General features: G+C 44.5%; 3 protein-coding genes across 3 annotated transcripts in view; 2 read left to right on the top strand and 1 right to left on the bottom strand.

The window, feature by feature from the left end:
• LOC120715464 (zinc finger protein 845-like) overlaps positions 1-19,255 on the top strand; it is a 218,014-nt gene that overhangs the window by 76,773 nt on the left and 121,986 nt on the right. The window lies entirely within an intron of this gene.
• On the top strand, positions 2,497-4,238 carry LOC120715491 (zinc finger and SCAN domain-containing protein 31-like). Its single transcript, XM_040002523.1, has 2 exons — positions 2,497-2,908; positions 3,223-4,238. The coding sequence occupies exons 1-2, from the start codon at positions 2,737-2,739 to the stop codon at positions 3,972-3,974; spliced, it is 924 nt and encodes a 307-aa protein (XP_039858457.1). The 5' UTR covers positions 2,497-2,736; the 3' UTR covers positions 3,975-4,238.
• Positions 9,745-17,959, bottom strand: iqub (IQ motif and ubiquitin domain containing). Its single transcript, XM_040002506.1, has 12 exons — positions 17,691-17,959; positions 17,350-17,484; positions 16,510-16,677; positions 16,043-16,218; positions 15,228-15,383; positions 14,498-14,708; positions 14,237-14,412; positions 12,793-12,963; positions 11,895-12,071; positions 11,563-11,811; positions 11,292-11,477; positions 9,745-10,463 (listed from the first exon to the last, which is right to left on the bottom strand). Exons 1-12 carry the CDS (start codon positions 17,800-17,802, stop codon positions 10,269-10,271), a joined length of 2,112 nt encoding a protein of 703 aa, XP_039858440.1. The 5' UTR covers positions 17,803-17,959; the 3' UTR covers positions 9,745-10,268.

Below are 19,255 nucleotides of genomic sequence, written 5' to 3'. Positions count from 1 at the left end.
AATCCCGTTACTTTACTGATTACTTATTTTCGAAAGTAATTAGTTACTTCGTTACTTTTTAAAAACACGATTTACAACCTGAAGAGGTGATAAAGCGATAGATCTTTCAGCCCAATTCTACTTTTTCTACATAATCATCATACAAAATGTAATCAAATGGAAAAGTCTCTTTTTAAAACTTGTTTTATTAGTTTTAATCTTTTAACTTTATGCATCAAGCAAAAATTTAATTATATGCAACATTCTCTGACTGGAAGAAATTAGTTTAACATTTAAACCTATTTTCTGCACATTCCAGCACATAAAATAAAATATTTTGTGTGTTTACACTCAGTCTTTCAAATAGATGCAAGTAAAACACAGCAGAAAATAAATAAAGTCAAAGACTCAGCGGTCCTGTTGCTCTATTTTCACCTGTAAAGCAGGAGTAGGTAGGCGGAGGTTTACCCTGGTGCAGGTGTGCCGCGGTCAGTGGAAGAATCCATGAGTTTCTCTGAGTTTCCCATTACGTCGTAGCTACTCGGTGCTTGTTGGAAGTTTAGGGGTTTTTTCGCTGTAAAAAGAAGTTTTCTTCCCACGCACAGCGGACACTAATGTTTTTGTCACTTTTTATGGAATCAAACTCAAAGTAAGGTCAGTACTTCCACGCTTTAAACGCTGCACGCTCATACTCTCTCCCACAATCGATATATGATCCATTGTTGATCTGCGCACAGCTGTTGTCACGAACGGCGCACTCGCTTACGTCACTGTCGTGAGACATTCTTGCAAAAAAAATCACGGTTTTAGTAACGCAGTAATGCAGCGTTCCTACGGGAAAGTAACAGTAATCTAATTACCGTTTTTGCAATATTAATCCCTTACTTTACTCGTTACTCGAAAAAAGTAATCGGATTACATTACTGCCCATCTCTGGTTGTGACTTGTGCACTGAGACAGAGAGGGCAGCATTTAAAGCATTCAACAGAAAACCCTTCACCAAACTTTCAATCAGGACTTGCATTTTTTAAACATTTGTCATGAAGCTCTCAGTGTGGCTGTTGTTCTTAACCCTTTAAAGCGTGTCGGAGCGTTCACGCTCCATTTTGCAAAAACTATTTTTAAATCCCGGTAGCTCTGCAACCACGTAAGCTAGCGCAATAATTTTTTTGCATATGAAACCGGAGGAGTTGTACTTACATCTTATGCCATCAGCTTGTCCTCGGTCACGGTTTCCTTCCACATAAAGCTTCGCAAAAATTGCATAAAAAGCACTTGCAGTAACAAAAACATAATATTCCAGAAACACGCTTTGCCGATCCGATCAGATGTTTGTAACACTTCCTAGTCCATCAGCATGAACTATCGCATGTCCGCCATGTCCTGCCCGAAACCGGAAGTGACGTCATTTTGCGGAAATGTAGTTTTTTTACCATCAGGGCTTTATGAGCCTTTACTGGTGTTTTTAAAAGTTATGTTTGACTTTATGACTTTCTGTGTCGTTTCTGGGATGCTGAGGACTCATATTGCACTGCTGGAAATAGTTTATTTTGATGCATATGCTGCTTTTTTGAAAATTTGCAGTATAATATTTATTTTCGTTTTTCCTGCAGTATATAAAAATTGGTGTATTTCAAAAATAAAACTATGAAGACACTCAAAATAAATTTCCCGTGGTGGGAAACTAGTTTGTGCAACTTCTTTGTATTTACAGTTTTGAGGGATAAGCCTCTTAAATTTCTCTAACTACAAATATATGTTAAAAAAGCAAAAACGATTTTCAATTTTTTTGTAGTTTATTGCACTTTTTTGCAATTTATGTAATTACTATGCACTTAATGCATACATATTATTAAAATTTGGGCTATAATGGTTGTATTGATGTATAGCAACTTGAAATGCTCCCAAAAATGGCTCCACAGCATGTAGACATATAATATAAGCTCTGGCGGACTTGGTTCTATGCTAGGTCTTAAAGGGTTAAACAAGCTGAAAATGTCCTTCAGCTTTAATACATTAAAACATTTTATTTAGAGACATCCTGAAAATAAGAACATTACAAACATTTCCTAAACTTTGTCTGAACCCGTCTGAAGGCTGACAGTCAGTACTGATTTTCAACCTTGTCTTTTGTACAGAGCATTTTTCAGAATCTTTTACTAACATGAGGTGAAACATTTCGAGCTTCATAGCGTCAGTTTTGATGAGAATCCACAGTCTCGATCTAACAGAATACCACCTACACTAGACTGATCAATGTGTGGTCGTAAGTAAAGCCTCGGTTGTGAAGTCCATCATCTCAGTCTGCTGTATGAGTCCAGAAAAATCTTCAGCTTTGACAGAAACTGTTGTACACTTTGTTATCGAGCTGCTCTCCAGGCTGATGCGTTCAGTTAGTCTGACTGATGAACTTTATAACCTGTGGATTTAAAAGCGACGCAGACATTGCGGGCTGTACAGGGCGGAACAAAAAGCAACTGTCCTCTGCAGGAAGCTTTATGTGTGACAGCAGGCGGAAGTAACGAAAGAAAAGCCGGAAGTGTTTGTTTCCTGCGCGAGGAGTGAGCAGGGAGGCTTTTCTGTTTGAAAAGGCTTAATTTAGAGTTCTGCGTTGAATATTTTAAAAATCTGCGACACCGTCTGTGGAAGCTCACACCTGTGCGGCTGAAAGCGGAGTAATATCTCCGAGTAAGAGCGCAATTTAGCGCGGAAGCATACATCGATCGTGAGCTGAGTGTGTGAGCTGCGGCAGCAACGATGCCTTCAGTTCAGTATCTGAGAGAGTTTATCAACGAGCGACTAACTGCTGCTGCTGAACAAATATTCTTGGAGTTTGAAAAAACGATCGTCCAGTACGAGGAAGAGATCGACCGTCAGCGCAGACTGCTGGATATCACCTGGAAACCCCAAATCAAGCTGCACAGGACAGGTGAGTGTCCCTCTGAGGGAGGATCCTGATCACAGCTCTGCGGGACGTTTCTGATTGTGAGGACTTTTTGGAGATGTGAGCTAACAAAGAGCAAACAGAGGACAGGACTGCGCTGCGCTTTAAAGCTTTGAAGTCAGAATATTTTCCTCTTGAGGATTTTTTTAGCTGAGGAATCAGATTTGTATATAAGACCAAGCTAAGAGAGGTCTGAGCATGGATAGTGTGAGAGGCTGCACTCGTGTCACATGTAAAGATGATAGTTTCTTTAAAGTGTAGTTGACTTTATTCACCATACAAGCTTATGATTGTCTCAGGTGTCCCACAGCAGCAGGTCTGTGAGGAGGAGGAGGAGGTTCTCCCTGAGCAGCAGCTCTGGAACCAGGAGAGGAGCTCCAGTGTGGAGCAGGAGGAACCAGAAGCTCCACAGATTAAAGAGGAACAGGAGGAACTGTGCAGCAGTCAGGAGGGAGAGCAGCTGGGACTGAAGGAGGAGACGGATACCTTCATGGTGACTGCTGCTGCTGAGGAAAGTGGGTACAGTGAACTTGAACCGATGTGGGAGCAGCTCCTCTCTCACAGCTCTGCTGGAGCTGAGAGTCAGCATCAGGAAGGAAGCGGGAGCGCCGACTCAGGATCCACTAGAAATCGAAACATTAGTCACAGCAACAATGCAGATCGCCCTCCTGTGCCATACAGTCAGTGTAACAGCAAAACTGCTGAAAAGTCTATAAAATGTGATGTTTGTGGAAAATCTTTTAAGTATAATTCCAGAATGAAGCGACATTATTCGATGCACACAGGTGAGAAGCCGTATTCTTGTGACATATGTGGAAAAGGTTTTTCTCAGATGGATAATTTGACTGTGCACATGAGAATCCACACGGGTGAAAAGCCGTATCCTTGTGTTGCATGTGGGAAGAACTTTACTGTAAGGAGTAATTTGTTGATCCACATGAGAATCCACACAGGCGAGAAGCCGTCTTCCTGTAAAACATGCGGGAAAATGTTCAGGTGTCACAGTCATTTGTGGCGCCACAATAAAATTCACACGTGGCAAAAGTCTTAGAGAAAAACTGTCTGTGAAGCCGAGGCTGATAAATATCCATCCGAGGATTCACAGAATCTCAGAGCAGAGCTTCCAGGTTTACGAACCTTCACACTGCTCCATCACTTTATTACATGTCACACGGTGTGAGATCACTTTAACAACAGGTGTGTCAGCCTGCAGAGTCTCGTGGAGGCTTTTAAATGCTCCAGTGAAAACACGGTGAAGGTCTTTTATTGAAATTGTACTTTGGAAAAAGTCAAATTAAAGGTCTTTTGAATGAAATGTTAAGTTTGCTTTTTCTGTGTATGTTTGTACTGTCAGGCAGATTAGATCCCTGAGCTCAGCTCCATCCAGAAGTGAAGTTAAAGGCCGAAAATCCAGCCTCCATGGGTGTCATGTAACACAGAGCCTTAACAGAGTCTTCTGTATGTATAAAGTCCAAAACCTTTGTGCCTGCTTCACTTTTATCAGATGTTTGCACTTCTCTCTCACTCACACACACACACACACACACACACACACACACACACACACACACACACACACACACACACACACACACACACACACACACAGAATCCAGGTTGAAAGGTTTAAATATTATTATTATTTCATTGCAGCAGTTCTTTTTCAATTTTATTGATTCAGAATCAGAACTGGAAACTGCATGTGAACTATGTAGAGTAAGAGAGGGGGAACTGTGTTTCTAATCGAGATGATAAGAAGTCCGGTTAAAATTATACAAACTGAATTATGTTGAATAAATGTAACTAATAAAGAAACGTTTGCTGCAGAGGGAAGTAGAGAGAGAACACCAGGGTGCGGCTCGTCACCAAATGATTGGATATAATTGGTTGATGACATGAGGGAAAAGTGGAGAGGACTATCAAGCTCTTTCTGGTTAATGATTGGTCATTATTTCATCTGGATTTTGTTGCAGTGTACTGACTGAAAGATCCAGGATCACACATGTAGGAGCCTAAATGCATGCGCTTCTACATATAAAGAAACATTCCTGAGCTAGAAGCCAATGACATTTAGATGAGGAAGCTCCTGACCATGCACAGAGGGTTTCACCCAAAGCCCAGCACCCTGTGACTGTATGCTAAGGGAAGAAAGCAGAAACCCAAGAAAAAGGAGCAAGAGGAGGAACCATCATGGAAGGACAGGCCCCTGCACGGTATGTACCACCAGCAGATAGAGGAGGTGGCTAATGTCCAGAAATCCTACCAGTGGCTGGACAAAGCTGGACTGAAAGACGGCACAGAGGCACTAATCATGGCAGCACAAGAACAAGCTCTGAGCACAAGAGGCTGGGGTCTGTCACAGCAGGCAAGACCCCAGGTGCAGGCTGTGTAAAGATGCTTTCTTTTGTCCTCGCTAAATTGCTTTATAAATGATCCTGTCTGCATTTAAAGTTAAGCTGGTGTACATTACCTTTGATATCATTCAATTAGACTTATCTTCTCATATAAAACAGTGTACAGAATGACAAATGGTTTCTCTTTTTTACTGTAAAAGCTGAGTTTTAAAGGTTTTCATATAGGAAATCTTTACAATTTGTACAATACAGAATTTATCATCAACTAGCAACGATGTTTCCTCCTGACTGTTGATGCTGATATAAAGTGTTGGTTTGTGGTTGATGTGGATTTGCTGCTCATGTGAATCCTCCCACAGTGTTTCATTAGCAGCTGTAACCACAGTGACTCTGATAAAACAGGAATTAGCAGAATCCATCTGATATGAAGCTGTGCTTTGAATACCACTTCCCTCCTCTTTGAAGAGTAGTCAGATATCTGTGTTCAGGTTTTTGTACAGCCTCTTCTACACTTTGTATCACTGTGTTTGTAGAGCACAGTAGTAGAGAGCTGTGTCTGCCAGGGTTAGGGCTGTTATGCGCAGAGTAGTTGATTTATCTGTTGTTTGGGATCCATAACGTTTATCAGGAATATATTCACCCCTGTATCCTTTGGCTCCTTTCCTGAGAATAAACTGAGGAGCCTGAAGGTCAGAATCATGTCTGTACCAGTGAAGGTAAATATTATCTTCATCTGTCTGATAGTCACATGTGAGTGTGACAGATTTTCCTTCTGTTTTAGTGACTTCAGGTTGTTGAGGAGTGATTGAGTCTCCAGCTGTTAGTCCTGGAAAAAGAAAGAAGAAAAGTAGTGAAATGCAGTCTGTATATCTGCTTAATGCAGCAGCTTCAACTAAACTTTAATCCCTGTTCTTAAACTCACCTATAATGTGAGATAGAAGCAAAAAGAGGTGCAGCAACATGTCTTTGGAGTTATTAAAGCCAGACAGACAGCACATGAACAATGTTCTTCCACTGCAGCACAATGACCAACAAATAATGTCATTGGATGAGCTCAACTTCAGTGGGCGAGGCCAGTTTAATTCCTGAGCCAATCAAACAGTTTTGTGCTTCCACAGCAGCTCTGTCTGTGATCTTTACTGCTTCATTTCTCTGTTGTCTTTGTCATCAGTCCAATGACACAAGAATCAGAGGTTTAACAGTGTGTGGCTCCCTCTAGTGGATGTTGTGGAGTATTCTGTTGTCTTTGCTCCAAAGGTTTTTGTACAGAGTTTTGCTGTTTCCTGTCACTGTGGGCCTCACAGCACAGTAGTACACAGCAGAGTCAGACACTGCAGCAGAGGAGATCGTTATTTGTCTTTGATCATCAACGACTTTAAAAGACACTCTGGCGAATTCTCGCTTCAATAAATCTCCATTTCCCAAATGAGAGATCAGGAACTCTGGTGGGTTTCCTGGATATTGTCGATACCAGAAGAAATAATCGTCACTTCTTGCTTCTCTGGATAATCTGTAGGACAGAGTGAGAGTGTTTCCTTCTACAGTGGACTCTTCATCCTTGACTGCAGTGAGTTGATCACAGCTGACACCTAAAGGAAGAGATAAATGTTGTTAAAGACGATGTTAAACTGTGAGCGCCTGTTCCAGTGATTTCTAGCAAACAGATCCTTTAAAGACATTTCTTCTTCCTGCTTTAACCGACCTGTTAGTGTGATCACAAACAAAGGAAACATGAGCCAGTAATGCAGTGACAGCATCTTCCACACACTATCTGTTCTGTATGCTTCACATATTGAATGTATCTGACAGTGGGAGTCCTTTTCTGCTCTGTGACAGTGTTGCTCCTCCTTCAGCCTCTTCCTCCTCTCATATCACTATATTAGTTTTTTGTTCATATAAAACTTAATCTAAACCCATCTGAAGGTCACTAACAGTCAACATTGATTTCTAGCCTCATCTTTTGTGTGCATTTTTGCATTTTTCCTAACATAAAGTGAAATGTTTTGGAAATGCCTTTTAGCTTTAGTTTTTAAGATCATGGGATAAACCTAAAACACAATCTCCAAAAGAATACTGCCTACAACAGACTGCTCAATGTGTGGTTGTAAATAAAGTTCTCACTTGTAGAACTCAGCATCTCAGTCTGTTGTACGAGTCAATAAACATCTTTAGCTTTGACATAACCGGTTATAGTTGATGTTATTCTGTCAGTCTGGTAAAGTTTAGTGCAGGCTACACTGGTTAGTTTTCAGTGAAATTTACAGTGATGCTCGATGTTTGACTGCTGCAGAGCAGCTGCGGTGTTCATGGTCAATGGTAAATTACACTGAGAGCAGCAGACATCAATTTACATTAAAGATGTTGATGCTGTTTAAATTCACTTTGAATTTACCTGTTTATAACATGTTGATAGTGTCCAGGGGTCGCAAATCAGCGACAGCTTGTGTAACATCTGTTTCTGCTCCTGGACCTGGGGGAGGATGGAGGATTGTAGCTGCTCGATACTCGAGTATTCTTTATGGTTTCTTTTGCTTTATGAGGCTCCAGATCTTCTCAGCTAGTAAAAAGTCTGGACTGCAGGCTGGCCAGTTCAGCACATGGACTCTACAAGTACGCTGCTGGTTCCACTGAGGCACCACCATTATCTGAGATGCAGGTGTTTGAACTCTGCGCTGATAATAGCACTGCGCCGCCCAGTAGCACTCACCCCCATCATCACTAAGTGCTTAGAGCAGCTGGTCCTAGCACACTTCAAATCCTGTCTCCCCCCCACCCTGGACCCCCACCAATTCGCATACCGCCAGAACAGGAGCACAGAGGATGCAGTCTCCATCGCACTGCACTCTGTCCTCTCACACCTGGACAATAACAACACCTACGCCAGAATGCTGTTTATAGACTTCAGTTCAGCATTCAATACAATCCACCCCTCACAACTCATCAGGAAACTGACAGACCTGGGCATCAGTTCCCTCATCTGCAAATGGTTGCTGGACTTCCTGACCAACCGCCCCCAACATGTCCGGCTGGATAACCACTGCTCATCTACAATCGCGATGAACACCGGTGTACCACAAGGCTGTGTGATGAGCCCTTTCCTCTACTCCCTCTTCACCCACGACTGCAGACCTGCTGATGGTTCCAACACCATCATTAAGTTTGCAGATGACACCACGGTGATTGGCCTCATCAGTGACAACGATGAGGCCGCCTACAGGGAGGAGGTGGATCGTCTGGCTGAGTGGTGCGACAGAAACAACCTGCTGCTTAACACCGAGAAGACCAAGGAGCTCATCGTGGACTACAGGAGGAATGCTGACCCACATCCACCCATTCACATTAAGGGGACGGCTGTGGAGCGTGTGAGCAGCTTCAAGTTCCTGGGAGTCCACATCTCCGAGGATCTCACCTGGACGACCAACTGCTCCAAGCTGGTCAAGAAGGCTCACCAGCGCCTCTTCTTCTTGAGGACTCTGAGGAAGAACCACCTGTCCTCAGACATCCTGGTGAACTTCTATCGCTTGCACCATCGAGAGCATCCTGACCAACTGTATAACAGTCTGGTACGGGAGCTGCTCTGCCTCGGACCGGAAGGCGTTGCAGAGGGTCGTGAAAACTGCCCAGCGCATCGCCGGAGCACCACTTCCTGCCATAAAGGACATCTACAGGAAGCGGTGTCTGAAAAGGGCTGGGAAAATCATCAAAGACCCCAGTCACCCATCACATGGACTCTTCACCCTCCTGCCCTCTGGGAGGCGCCACAGGAGCCTCCGGACTAAGACCACCAGGTACCAGAACAGCTTCTTCCCCACAGCTGTCAGACTCCTGAACTCTGCCTCCTGACATCTGACCCACGTTAAACTCATGGACTGAACATACACACACACACAATGGACAACTGTACCCTCAAACACACAATAATAACATGGACTGAACCACCACTCACAACCACTAGCACTTTATATAGCCTCTGTAGGAATTATATCTCACTTATCTTAACTGCACTACTGTATAGCTCTGTGTAATAATCATTCTGTACATACGATAATCTTTAATCCTACAACTGTTTACAACTTGCATAGTTCCCATTTCTGTATAGCTGTATATCTCAGATTCTGTAAAGTTATTTATTTCATATTCTGTATAGTTTTTCATATTTATATCCTGTTCATAGCCTGTACTCACTACAGCCTGTACATACTTATAGTTATAGAATATTCACAACATACTTCATACCGTGTACATTATAACATACCATAATAGACCCATTTCTGTAATATACTCACATATCTATATTATTGCTAATATATATTGTAATATATCTATATCACTAAAGCACTTCTGGGTGGATGCAAACTGCATTTCGTTGCCCTGTACCTGTGCATGTGCAATGACAATAAAGTTGAATTCTATTCTATTCTATAATGAGTGGGTTGCCCCCCCCCCCCCCTTTAGTCTAATAACATCCACATTTGCCAAAAAAAAGTTCAAATTTGAAACAATGGTCCAGAGAAGATTGCTTTGCATGATGGAGCTTTAACCTGGATTTGGACACACAATCTGTAACTGTGAACAGTTTTTAATTTGTTAAAATCTAAAAGCAGTCTGTCCTATATCCCGTCTCTGCTGGGATTCTGTTCTGCCGTCACTGGTAAGTGTGAGTATCATCATCTAGAAACTGAATGTCTTCTTATGGCAACTTGCGCTGATACTGAATAAGGCCCCACAGTTCACCCTGCATACCAGGCCAAACATCAAGCTATGAATACAAAAGCTTGTTAAGCACATGACTTTTCATAAAGCTGAACATCTTGGCAAACTCAAAACATCCTTGAGATGTTTGTATGAGACATTTTAAGATGAGCCTCTACCTTAAAAGTCAAATCAGAGAAATAAATGTACAAAAGTCAGAACCAACATAAGCTTTACTGTAGACTTCAAATGAAAGTTACAAGAAATATGAGGCAGAAGAAATAAAACTGCACAGAGTGTTAATGATCTGAGGTCTGAGTGTCTCTGGTATGCTTGATTATTGCCATGGTTATGGGCTTGGAGACAAGTTGGTTGCCAAGGACAGCAGCAGGGTGAGTATCCAGCTGCTCGGACATAACGGGAACATGGCTGAAGTGGTGTCGAGCTTGTGCGTGTTTGCGTTCGATCTCGTGGATTAACGTTGTGTCGTATGTCTGAACACACAAACACACACAGGCTTAGAGAATTCATCAAGGTCAGGTGTATTTATACAGCACATTTCCAAACAGTCCCTGCTGCACAAAGTGCTTAACAATGTAAAACGCCACCAAAACAAATAAAATGTAAAACAATCAAATGTACATCGGAAAGTATTAGAAAATGCGCAGAGTGCCTTCAATTACAGTGTAAATATGTAAGCTTTGTACAAAGCTAAGAACAACATTGGAGCCAGAAACATGAGCAGGTGCTGCGCCAAAAACCATCCGTAACGGAACGAGTCAACAGGCTCTGGATACATGTCAAACCGCAAAATGTGTAATAGACACGCCGTCCATCGTGTCCATTTCACACTTTACCTCTCCAAAACATGAAATAGACACATATGCAGAAGTTGCATTACCAGCAGGGCGAGATAATATATAATATATTTAAAGCCAAGAAGTCGGTAATGAGCAAAAAGTGCCAATAAGTACATTCCAAGGTCCTAAATCGTCAGAATCGATTAAGCTAGGGACTAATATGTATTTACATGTAAATGTGTTGCTGTCTGTTTAAATTTTCATGTTGGTTGGAAATAAAATATCTCCCTCTGTTGCTGTTACTGCAACTTACTGTAACTTCTGCATGCGTGAACACTTCACGTTTTGGACGGGCAAAGCGTGAAATGTAGATGGTGGACTGGACGTGGTAGCATTAAGGAGGTCGATTCAGAAGTGAAACACAGAGTCAGAGTTCCTTCTAGTGGAAACTGAGAGAGGCGGTCCTAATACGGACTTTCTCTCAACAAAAGATACATTGATATTGTTCAGACATGTACAGACCGTGTGGACGTCCTCCACCTCTAAGTGAGCTGAGGTCTCTTCTTTGGACAGCAGAATGCAGTTCCAGGGGCTCCAGTCCTTCTGACGATCCCACCGAACAAACGCCAGGTTGTAGAGGTCGATGTTGGCGCTGAGGGCCGACCGGGACGCCCACACTGCTTCCACCAAGTACTGCATGTCTTGCACCTGAAACGATGAAGATGGCAGACTTCTGTAGACAAAAGAGTGAAATCAGTGGAGCTGTTCATTATACACAATGAAAGCAGTTCACCTTCAGCAGGAAGGGGATCTTAGCTTCTGCGTTGAGCCTCTGCTCGTCGGCTCTCAGCCTCATCAGGATGCTTTTGTAAAAGGTGAAGTCATGGCGAGATCTGGCTATGTTGTTGAGTCTGGCGCACTGGTGGCACTGGCGGTTTGGACTGCCGCTGGCCGACATAATGAAGTCCGTGAGGCGCAGGTAACGATGACAGTATTGGCAGAGTATCATGTCATTCTTCAGCTGGGAAGGATTCTGGGGAACCTGGGGCAGATTTTTAATTTTACATATGAAATCATATTTGAGATTGTGCCAAACACGTGAGATGAGGAGGGATGGTCGCTCACCTTCAGCAGCTTGGCCACCTCAGGGTTGAAAACTGGAGTTTTGATGTACTGAAGTAACAGAGTACAGATCCTCTTCCTCAGGCCCTCCAACTTGGCTGATTTGACCCCTCGAGTCATCAGGTCTACCTCCCTGTCAACCAAATCCACGATGTCCCGGGTCAGCGCACACTCCTGCTCCTGTCCAATGAGCATGGAAGAAAGAAAACTTCAGCGCAACCGCACTGCTCATGTAAAACAGATATTTACGGTATTTTGATGTACGTACGTATCTCCAGGTCAGTAAAGCTGATGTGTCAAATTATGAACAGGGCAACACAAAGCACAGACTTTTATTCTGAAGGGCACTACTTGTCTGAGCTTCATATCGTATGTTTGGCATTTTAAGTATTGTTTAAAGTTGATTTTGGTGACAGTAAATAGTTTTCTGTTGAATGTGTACACTTCTGTAATAGTCAATGTTTTGGTTATGAAAAGGTTGTTTTATTCTAAAAATAACACTTTTGACCAAGAAGTGAAACTCATGAGATTCAGAGTGACACAGTGAAACATTCAAAGGGGAAAAAACTGAAGCTCCCAGAGGAATGAACCCAGTAACCTCTCACTGTGCAGGCAGTGGTCCTAACCACTGAGCCTCAGGACTCATTTATGCTATGAACCGTGCGCGATTCACTTCCACTTATCTTTGATAAAAACGTAACAGCATGAGCAGCTGACCAACTGCTACAAGGCTGAAATGTTGTGTCTCAGTCTGACCTGTTTGTGCTCAGCGAGTCCCTGCTTTCCTGTCCCCTCCCCATGACTACGTTACTGAATAAGGCAAAAGGCCCCACAATAATATAAATAATAACAGGACGACATCAGAGTACTATTAGCTGTGAAAGAACTGTGTGCGTTTTACCTTGACAGTGTGTTTCAGTGTCATGAGGAAGTGGAGCCTCTGCTCCTGGCTGACGGTGGTCAGGCTGATGCTGTTGTACAGATCTCGCAGCTCTCGGGCTCTGATGGTGTTCTGAGTTTCAATCTCAATCAGACGACCGTCCGCTGCTCGCCTTTGATGAGGAGACGCAGACTGGAGCAGATACAGCACAGTGTCAGTACCTGTGAGACCGAACGCTCCTCTGAAGTTTGCTCTGAACATCCCACAGTCACCCCAGCGTTTACGGAGAAACCAGAGACTGTATATAAAAGATGGCTGTAGCCACCAAGGTCTCACCCAAGTCCTGTTTTAAAGTTGAGTGTTTCTGTGATCACCGTGTGGGTGGGGATCTGACTCGAAACTGAGGGACCCTCTATTTTCACAAACCATCCTACTTTGGCAAAACGTCCTACCCTAAGTAGTTTATGCACATTTCTGCTGTCACAGAGTAATTCCAGCAAATTTACGCAGGTATGACGGTTTGCCACTTCACGTTGCCCATCAGAGTATGCTGTAGCCCATAATCATAAAGCCAGGACGGTTTGCCACTTCATTTTACCCGTTAAAGTATGTTTCTAGCTCATATTCACAAGGGCAGGGCAGGTCGCCACTTAATTTCGTGTTGTGCGCATGTGTAGAAACAACGGGTAGGATGGTTTGTCAGGTAGGATGGATTCCCAGAACACCCTCCACTCTTGGACAGTCACTTAGGAAAGAGTGCAAGGTCTCTCCGATTCCAACGAGGATACGTTAAATAAAGACTGATCAGGAAAGTCTTTCCTAATCAAGTGAGCCAAATGAGTCATTTCTTTAAACTCCTGCAGAACTGAAACTGTTTTTTTTTTACAAGCAGAGGAATCGCCCTCTGCTGGCCATCGGAAAGAATGCAAGATCAGGTTTTCAAACTTAGAAGCTATGCCTCATAGCACATGTCAGTACAGCATAAAATATTAGATCTGTAGCCAAAAATTTGCTTTACATTATGTAACGAAAGCTGAGATTCTTCCGGCACACTTTTAGATTCTGGTTGCATCGATGATTCACAACGAACAACAAGCTTATTGTCACATTTGGTGTGAAACACCATAACAAACCCAAACATTACTGACATCATTAGAATCTCTTTGGAACATCGTGCTACGAAAGCATGTGATGAGAGTGCTTGTAAGTGTAGCAAGCAGCCTTGCACTGACTGAAGTGCCGTGAATAAGAATGAAACAGGCTCCACCTTGTATTAAACATCTTCTAACGAGCACCGCGACAAACTGAAGGTGCGTAAAATCCAAATCAAATTAAGATGATGTGACTACACACACATAACCATGGTTCTCTTTTTGTGTTTAATGATGACTTTCATTTGCATATAAATGATAAATTATGAAATTGGGTTGAGAGCTGGAGTAGAGTAGGTGGAGCGACCTCTGACCTTGTCCAGGAAGTTCCTGACAGCTTTGTCGTAGTTGTCGCTGTGAACGGCGATGTGATGGCGTCCGATAGCAGCAATGAGATCCATCTCCTGGTCCAGCAGCGCGCAGAGAGCTGCTTTCCTCTCAGCTCCTCGCAGGGACGAGCTGATCCTCTGCTCCTCCTCGTTCCTCCACTCTGAGACACACAAAGTTAAATACGTAACTGCTCTGCTGCATTCGCAGACATAAAGCGGGGAACTCCTCCTGCCCCTAAAGCCTACTCTCCAGAGCTTGGTACAGCAGGTTGAAGTCCTCCTGCCTCTTCGGATTCAGCCAGCGGTTTCGGCGGTCTCTCAGCTGCTCCTCTTTCTCCTCGTTCCTCCTCCTTTCCTGCATCTCCAGCCAGGCCAACCGCCGGGCTCGCTCCTTCCGCAGGTGGTCCACCGCCTGCTGGGCCAACCAGCGCCGAGCAAACGTCTGCAGACGGATCACCTGGGTGTGTGACGGGTCATATACTTAGTCCCACTAAATGTATTTTTTATATTTAGTGGGACTGAATTGACTGCGTATATGATAACTACACACACAAACTGCTCTTCATCTTCTGTGATGCAGAACGAGACTGAAGACATCGAAACCATTTCAAACACCAAAAATCTGAAAGTTCAAACACCGTGAATCCCCGAGATGAAGAAGCAGAGCAAGACTTCACTGTAACACAGAGGGCCAGCAGCCTGAAGCCTCAGAAATCTGAGCATGTGTTCCCACCATAAAGCATGCTGAGCTCTAACAGCGCAGCATTGCTGGTCACATTTCTATTCAGAAGCCAAGGCAACACTGAATCATCACTCGCACTATGAAGCTCAAATGTGTTATTTCCTAGTTTTGATATCTTCAGTTTTGTTCTACAGAGCTGGAAACAGCATGAAAGAGCAGGTGTGTCCAAACACTTGGTACAGCAGGTACTCAGAAACACTGCATTGCAACCAAACACGCTCAGTGTACACTCACAGCTCTCAGCCTCCGGTCGTGGTGCTCATCAGCAGTGGTGTATGTCCCTGGAGTCACCAACCTGTCGTTCATGCAGGAGACGTAGCAGCCGATGCCAGTCATCTGGGTGGAGGCACTGACTGGACACTGCTGAGCCTGAGACTTCAGCTCTACTGTCTGAAACAGAGAAAACAAACTAAATCAGGGGCCGACTGGCTTTAAGAGCAACATCTATAAACATGTAGCCAAAGTTAATACCAAAAAATGTGAAAGTTGTGTGAGGAGCTTCTGGCCTGCAGACAGACCTCGTGACTTTGTTTTGTTTGACTCGGCTGGGTTTTGTTTCAATGTGGTTAATGGAAGGTTTTTAATAAATAATAAGATTACTGTAATGTTAATCTCATTGACATTTGGTGTAATAGTACTCGAGTAGTAACTAAAACTGAATTCAAACTGAAATTAAGTAAGTATTGACTGTGATGGGATAAATGAAAGGAATAAGAAAAGATCCCCCGTGAGGTAAAACTGACAGAAAGCTGCAGCACTGACCATATAAAACCTCGAGTGTGGAGAGTTTAAGAGATTTTAACCAAAAAAAGTAGATGAATGTTTAAATGAGCACATCAGCTGAGCGCTGTAATCCTCAGAGGCGTTTGTCTCTGTTGGTCCAGGGAGCTCATTACACTCGCTGCTTATCTCTAGAATTACATTGTTTAATTTGAACATGAAGTCTGGGCGTCCTGTGCCGATCTTTTTCATTATTTATGTAAAGACTTATTTAGTCCCAGTTTTGACTCTGATATAAACTGTGGTGCTTTTGAAGCTGTTTTCTGTACCTGTGTGTCGCGGCTGAAGACCGCCACTCCTCTATCGGGTCTCCTCTTGGGCAGCGTCTGGACTGCGGCGTGATGGTACTCCAGCCCCGTCAGCCGATGCCTGTAGCCACCGAGGAAGGCTTTCTGATGGCGTGGGCGCTCAATCTCCACCACCACCTCCTGAAGCACCCCCCCCTCTGAGAGACAATGACTGAAGGTTTTTCAAAGACGGCATATCTTTGTATGGAAATCTTTAGCTTGGCACCAGGATTAAACCAGGTCTGGCAAACTTGTTTAGCTAAAATTCGGTTCAAATGAATGCACGTCACATTATGAGGATTCTCTCTTATCCTTATCTTTACAGTGTTATTTCCTATGGAGTCTTGTAGTTTTATATAAATCAGATGTAACTCGTGATTTCTTAGTGCTTTCATGTCTAATGGAAGCACTTTGTGTATACGGACAGGTAGCAGCTTGTGTATTCGTACCTGCTTCAACTTGGACGGTGATAACATCGGGCATGCTGTCGTGCTCTAGGGGGCGAACAGGGCGGAGTGGGTGGAAGCTTGGGTCAGTGGAGCTCATTTCCATCCGGGTGGAGCTGTGAGGCCTGACGCCGAGCTCCATCAGACTCTTGTGTTCCTCCACCGCTCTGCCTAAAAACACACTGACCCGTTAATCTGTATCCACACAGGCAGCAGCTCGCAGCGACTTGGTGACCAAACATCATAGGAAATGAAAAAAACACTCCTCTCAATTTGAAGGCAAATAACTGAAGCAACTACCAGACAGGATACTAGTGACTGTCATATGGCAGGACGGTAAAGACTTTGTAGGGTTGTCTAGACAACTGACACCTATGTCCACTAGTCGTCATCTTCAAAGTGCGACTCTGTAGAAAAACTTGTGGAAGTAAGGCAAGGCAAGTTTATTTATAGCGCACAATTCAACAACAAGGTGATTCAAAGTGCTTCACAGAGACATTAGAAACAAAAACAAATAAAAGCATGATTTAAGATTGATTAAAAATAAGCAAACGATAAAATCAGTGGTTAAATGTAAGTTTTGAAGTTTAATCTTAAAAGTGTGGATTTGGTGCTTTATTCAAATGCAGCTGAGAACAGGTGAGTCTTCAACCTGGATTTAAATAAACTGAGTGTTTCAGCTGATCTGAGGCTTTCTGGGAGTTTGTTCCAGATATAAGGAGCATAAAAGCTGAATGCAGCTTCTCCGTGTCTGGTTCTGACTCTGGGAACTGATAAAAAGCCGGATCCAGATGAGCTGAGGGATCTGGAAGGTTCATACTGGGTCAGGAGAAAGAAACAAACCGTCCAGAGAGATCTGAAGCACGTCTGCTGGGACTCGGAGCTCTGAGGCGAGGTGACGCTTCAGCTCGTGAATGCTGAGCTCGATAGCAAACGCCACCGTCATCACGTGGCCCTCCGGCACCAGCACCACCTTGACTGCAACCACACACAGAGACACAGAGGTGCTATCGAGTCTGGCCGTGCTCAGTCACAATCCAGACAAACAGCATTTCAGTATTTCTCCCCTCCAGTGCAATAAAACCTTTGATGTGAGTTGCGCCACACGAGTCTCTGCTGCTGTGAAAAAGGTCACATTCTCTTTATCCGAACACTGTCAGGAGCTCCAGCCCACCTGGACTCACCTGAAGCCGAGCTGCCGGACCTCACCTCCTCTCCTCCCGGCTCCTCCGCAGTGTCTCCGCCTGGCTCTGTGTTTGTTTCTTTCTGCTCTTGGTTTCCTCTTTGCGCCGACATGACAGATTTCAGTGACTGAACTAAACTACAGCTCCTGTTATGAATGAAAATGATACAAAAGCCTTTCAAACGTCAGGTTTGAAGACCGGGCGCGTTGCGCTTTTCTGTATTTAACGACATGCGCGTCAACCTGGAGCGAACTGCATTAACTGGTTTCCACGCAAAAGCAGTGTTTACATGTTGCTATAGCAACGACTAGCAGTCACTTCCTGTTGGAAGCAGAGTCAGAGGATTTTGTCCCTCTCATTGGCGCTTGTTTGGGTCAGATAAAAAAAGAGTACACCACAAACTTCACTGAAATGAAACCTCATTAAAATAAAAATCTGAAACTATTGTCTAAGAAAATGATCATTCACGTCAATCACAGACCACTAAAACGAATAGAATAGAATAGAATAATCTTTTAATTGTACCATAAGGGACTATGCGCTTACCTGCTGCTCTCTGGCAGGTAGCTCCATGCCCTCCTGGGTTTTAAATGCACCTTAGAACACACATGCATCAACACCACAATGAGCGGGTGGAGGGAGGTTTGGAGTCTTCTCTCACCCCCATTCTCTGCAGCCTGCTGGAGCGGGGGGGCTAGGAGGAGGAGTTGGCCGTCCGACTGCGGTCTGGAGAGTGGGGCCTCCCTGCTGCTGCGGAGTCGGGGCGGTCTGCCTCCCCCCACCGCAGGGAAAAAGGTAACACCACCTGGGTCTGGGTGCAGTTCCCCCCTCCAGGGGCAAGGGTACCTAGACCCGGTTTGTAGAGTACGCTTGGGGAGTGTGACCGTGTGTACAGCGTCTCTTTATGTCTGTCTCCATGTTGGTTGAGTGTGGAGTAAGTGCATATGAGAGCATGAGGGTGGGAATGGATGTTTGTGTCTGTGTGTGCCTGTATGTCTGTGTCTATATGTCAGGTTGGGTATCAGACGCCACCTCTCTGGGGACATCTCAGGCCCTCCAAGGTTTGGAGGCCTATCTCCACCCACCACCACTTCCCCTGCCAGTGGCGGACTCCCTCAGGTGTCGGTGCGTTGGTGGTTCTTTGTGTCTGGGGGTGGGCGTCCGGGTACACACCGGCTCACTCCTTGGCGGCCGCTTATCGGGGCCTGGAGCCTGGGGCTCGCTCGGGCCACTTCGGAGGTGGGGTGCCCCCGGCCTCTCGGCCTGGGGCTCGGTCACTCAGGCACGGCTGGCTGCCGGCGGAGCTCACGGGCGCGTCACTGCAACTCCCCCTGGCTTCTGCTCCGCGGCTGCTGAGTGAGCCCTCATCTGGGACTCTCCTCAGCTCTTACTGGGACAGTGGCGTGGCTGCCCCTCTGTTGGTCTTCCTTGGTCTCTTGTGTTCTGGGGGCCTCTGGATGTCTGGAGTTTTGATCTCCTCCATACCTGCTTCATGCCCTGGAGGACGGGGCTGTGGCCCCCCACACTCCCTAGCAGATCATTACATGGAGAAACCTTTGGAATGC

The sequence above is a fragment of the Simochromis diagramma genome, unplaced genomic scaffold (genome assembly GCF_900408965.1).
Source record: "Simochromis diagramma unplaced genomic scaffold, fSimDia1.1 OVJJ01000443.1, whole genome shotgun sequence".
NCBI classification, from domain to species: Eukaryota; Metazoa; Chordata; class Actinopteri; order Cichliformes; family Cichlidae; genus Simochromis; species Simochromis diagramma.
The sequence above is the reverse complement of the archived record's forward strand: the minus strand, read 5'-3'. Positions and strand labels throughout refer to the sequence as shown.

What these genes read in the sequence shown, in the direction of transcription:
- iqub (XM_040002506.1), bottom strand. Translation starts at nt 17,802, where the DNA reads ATGTCGGCGCAAAGAGGAAACCAAGAGCAGAAAGAAACAAACACAGAG. An exon ending in ACGACCGGAGGCTGAGAGCT is followed by an intron (nt 14,709 to 15,227) that starts GTGAGTGTACAC and finishes TCACACACCCAG; the next exon opens with GTGATCCGTCTGCAGACGTT. An exon ending in CACTGAAACACACTGTCAAG is followed by an intron (nt 12,072 to 12,792) that starts GTAAAACGCACA and finishes CTCATTGGACAG; the next exon opens with GAGCAGGAGTGTGCGCTGAC.
- LOC120715491 (XM_040002523.1), top strand. Translation starts at nt 2,737, where the DNA reads ATGCCTTCAGTTCAGTATCTGAGAGAGTTTATCAACGAGCGACTAACT. An exon ending in AATCAAGCTGCACAGGACAG is followed by an intron (nt 2,909 to 3,222) that starts GTGAGTGTCCCT and finishes TGATTGTCTCAG; the next exon opens with GTGTCCCACAGCAGCAGGTC.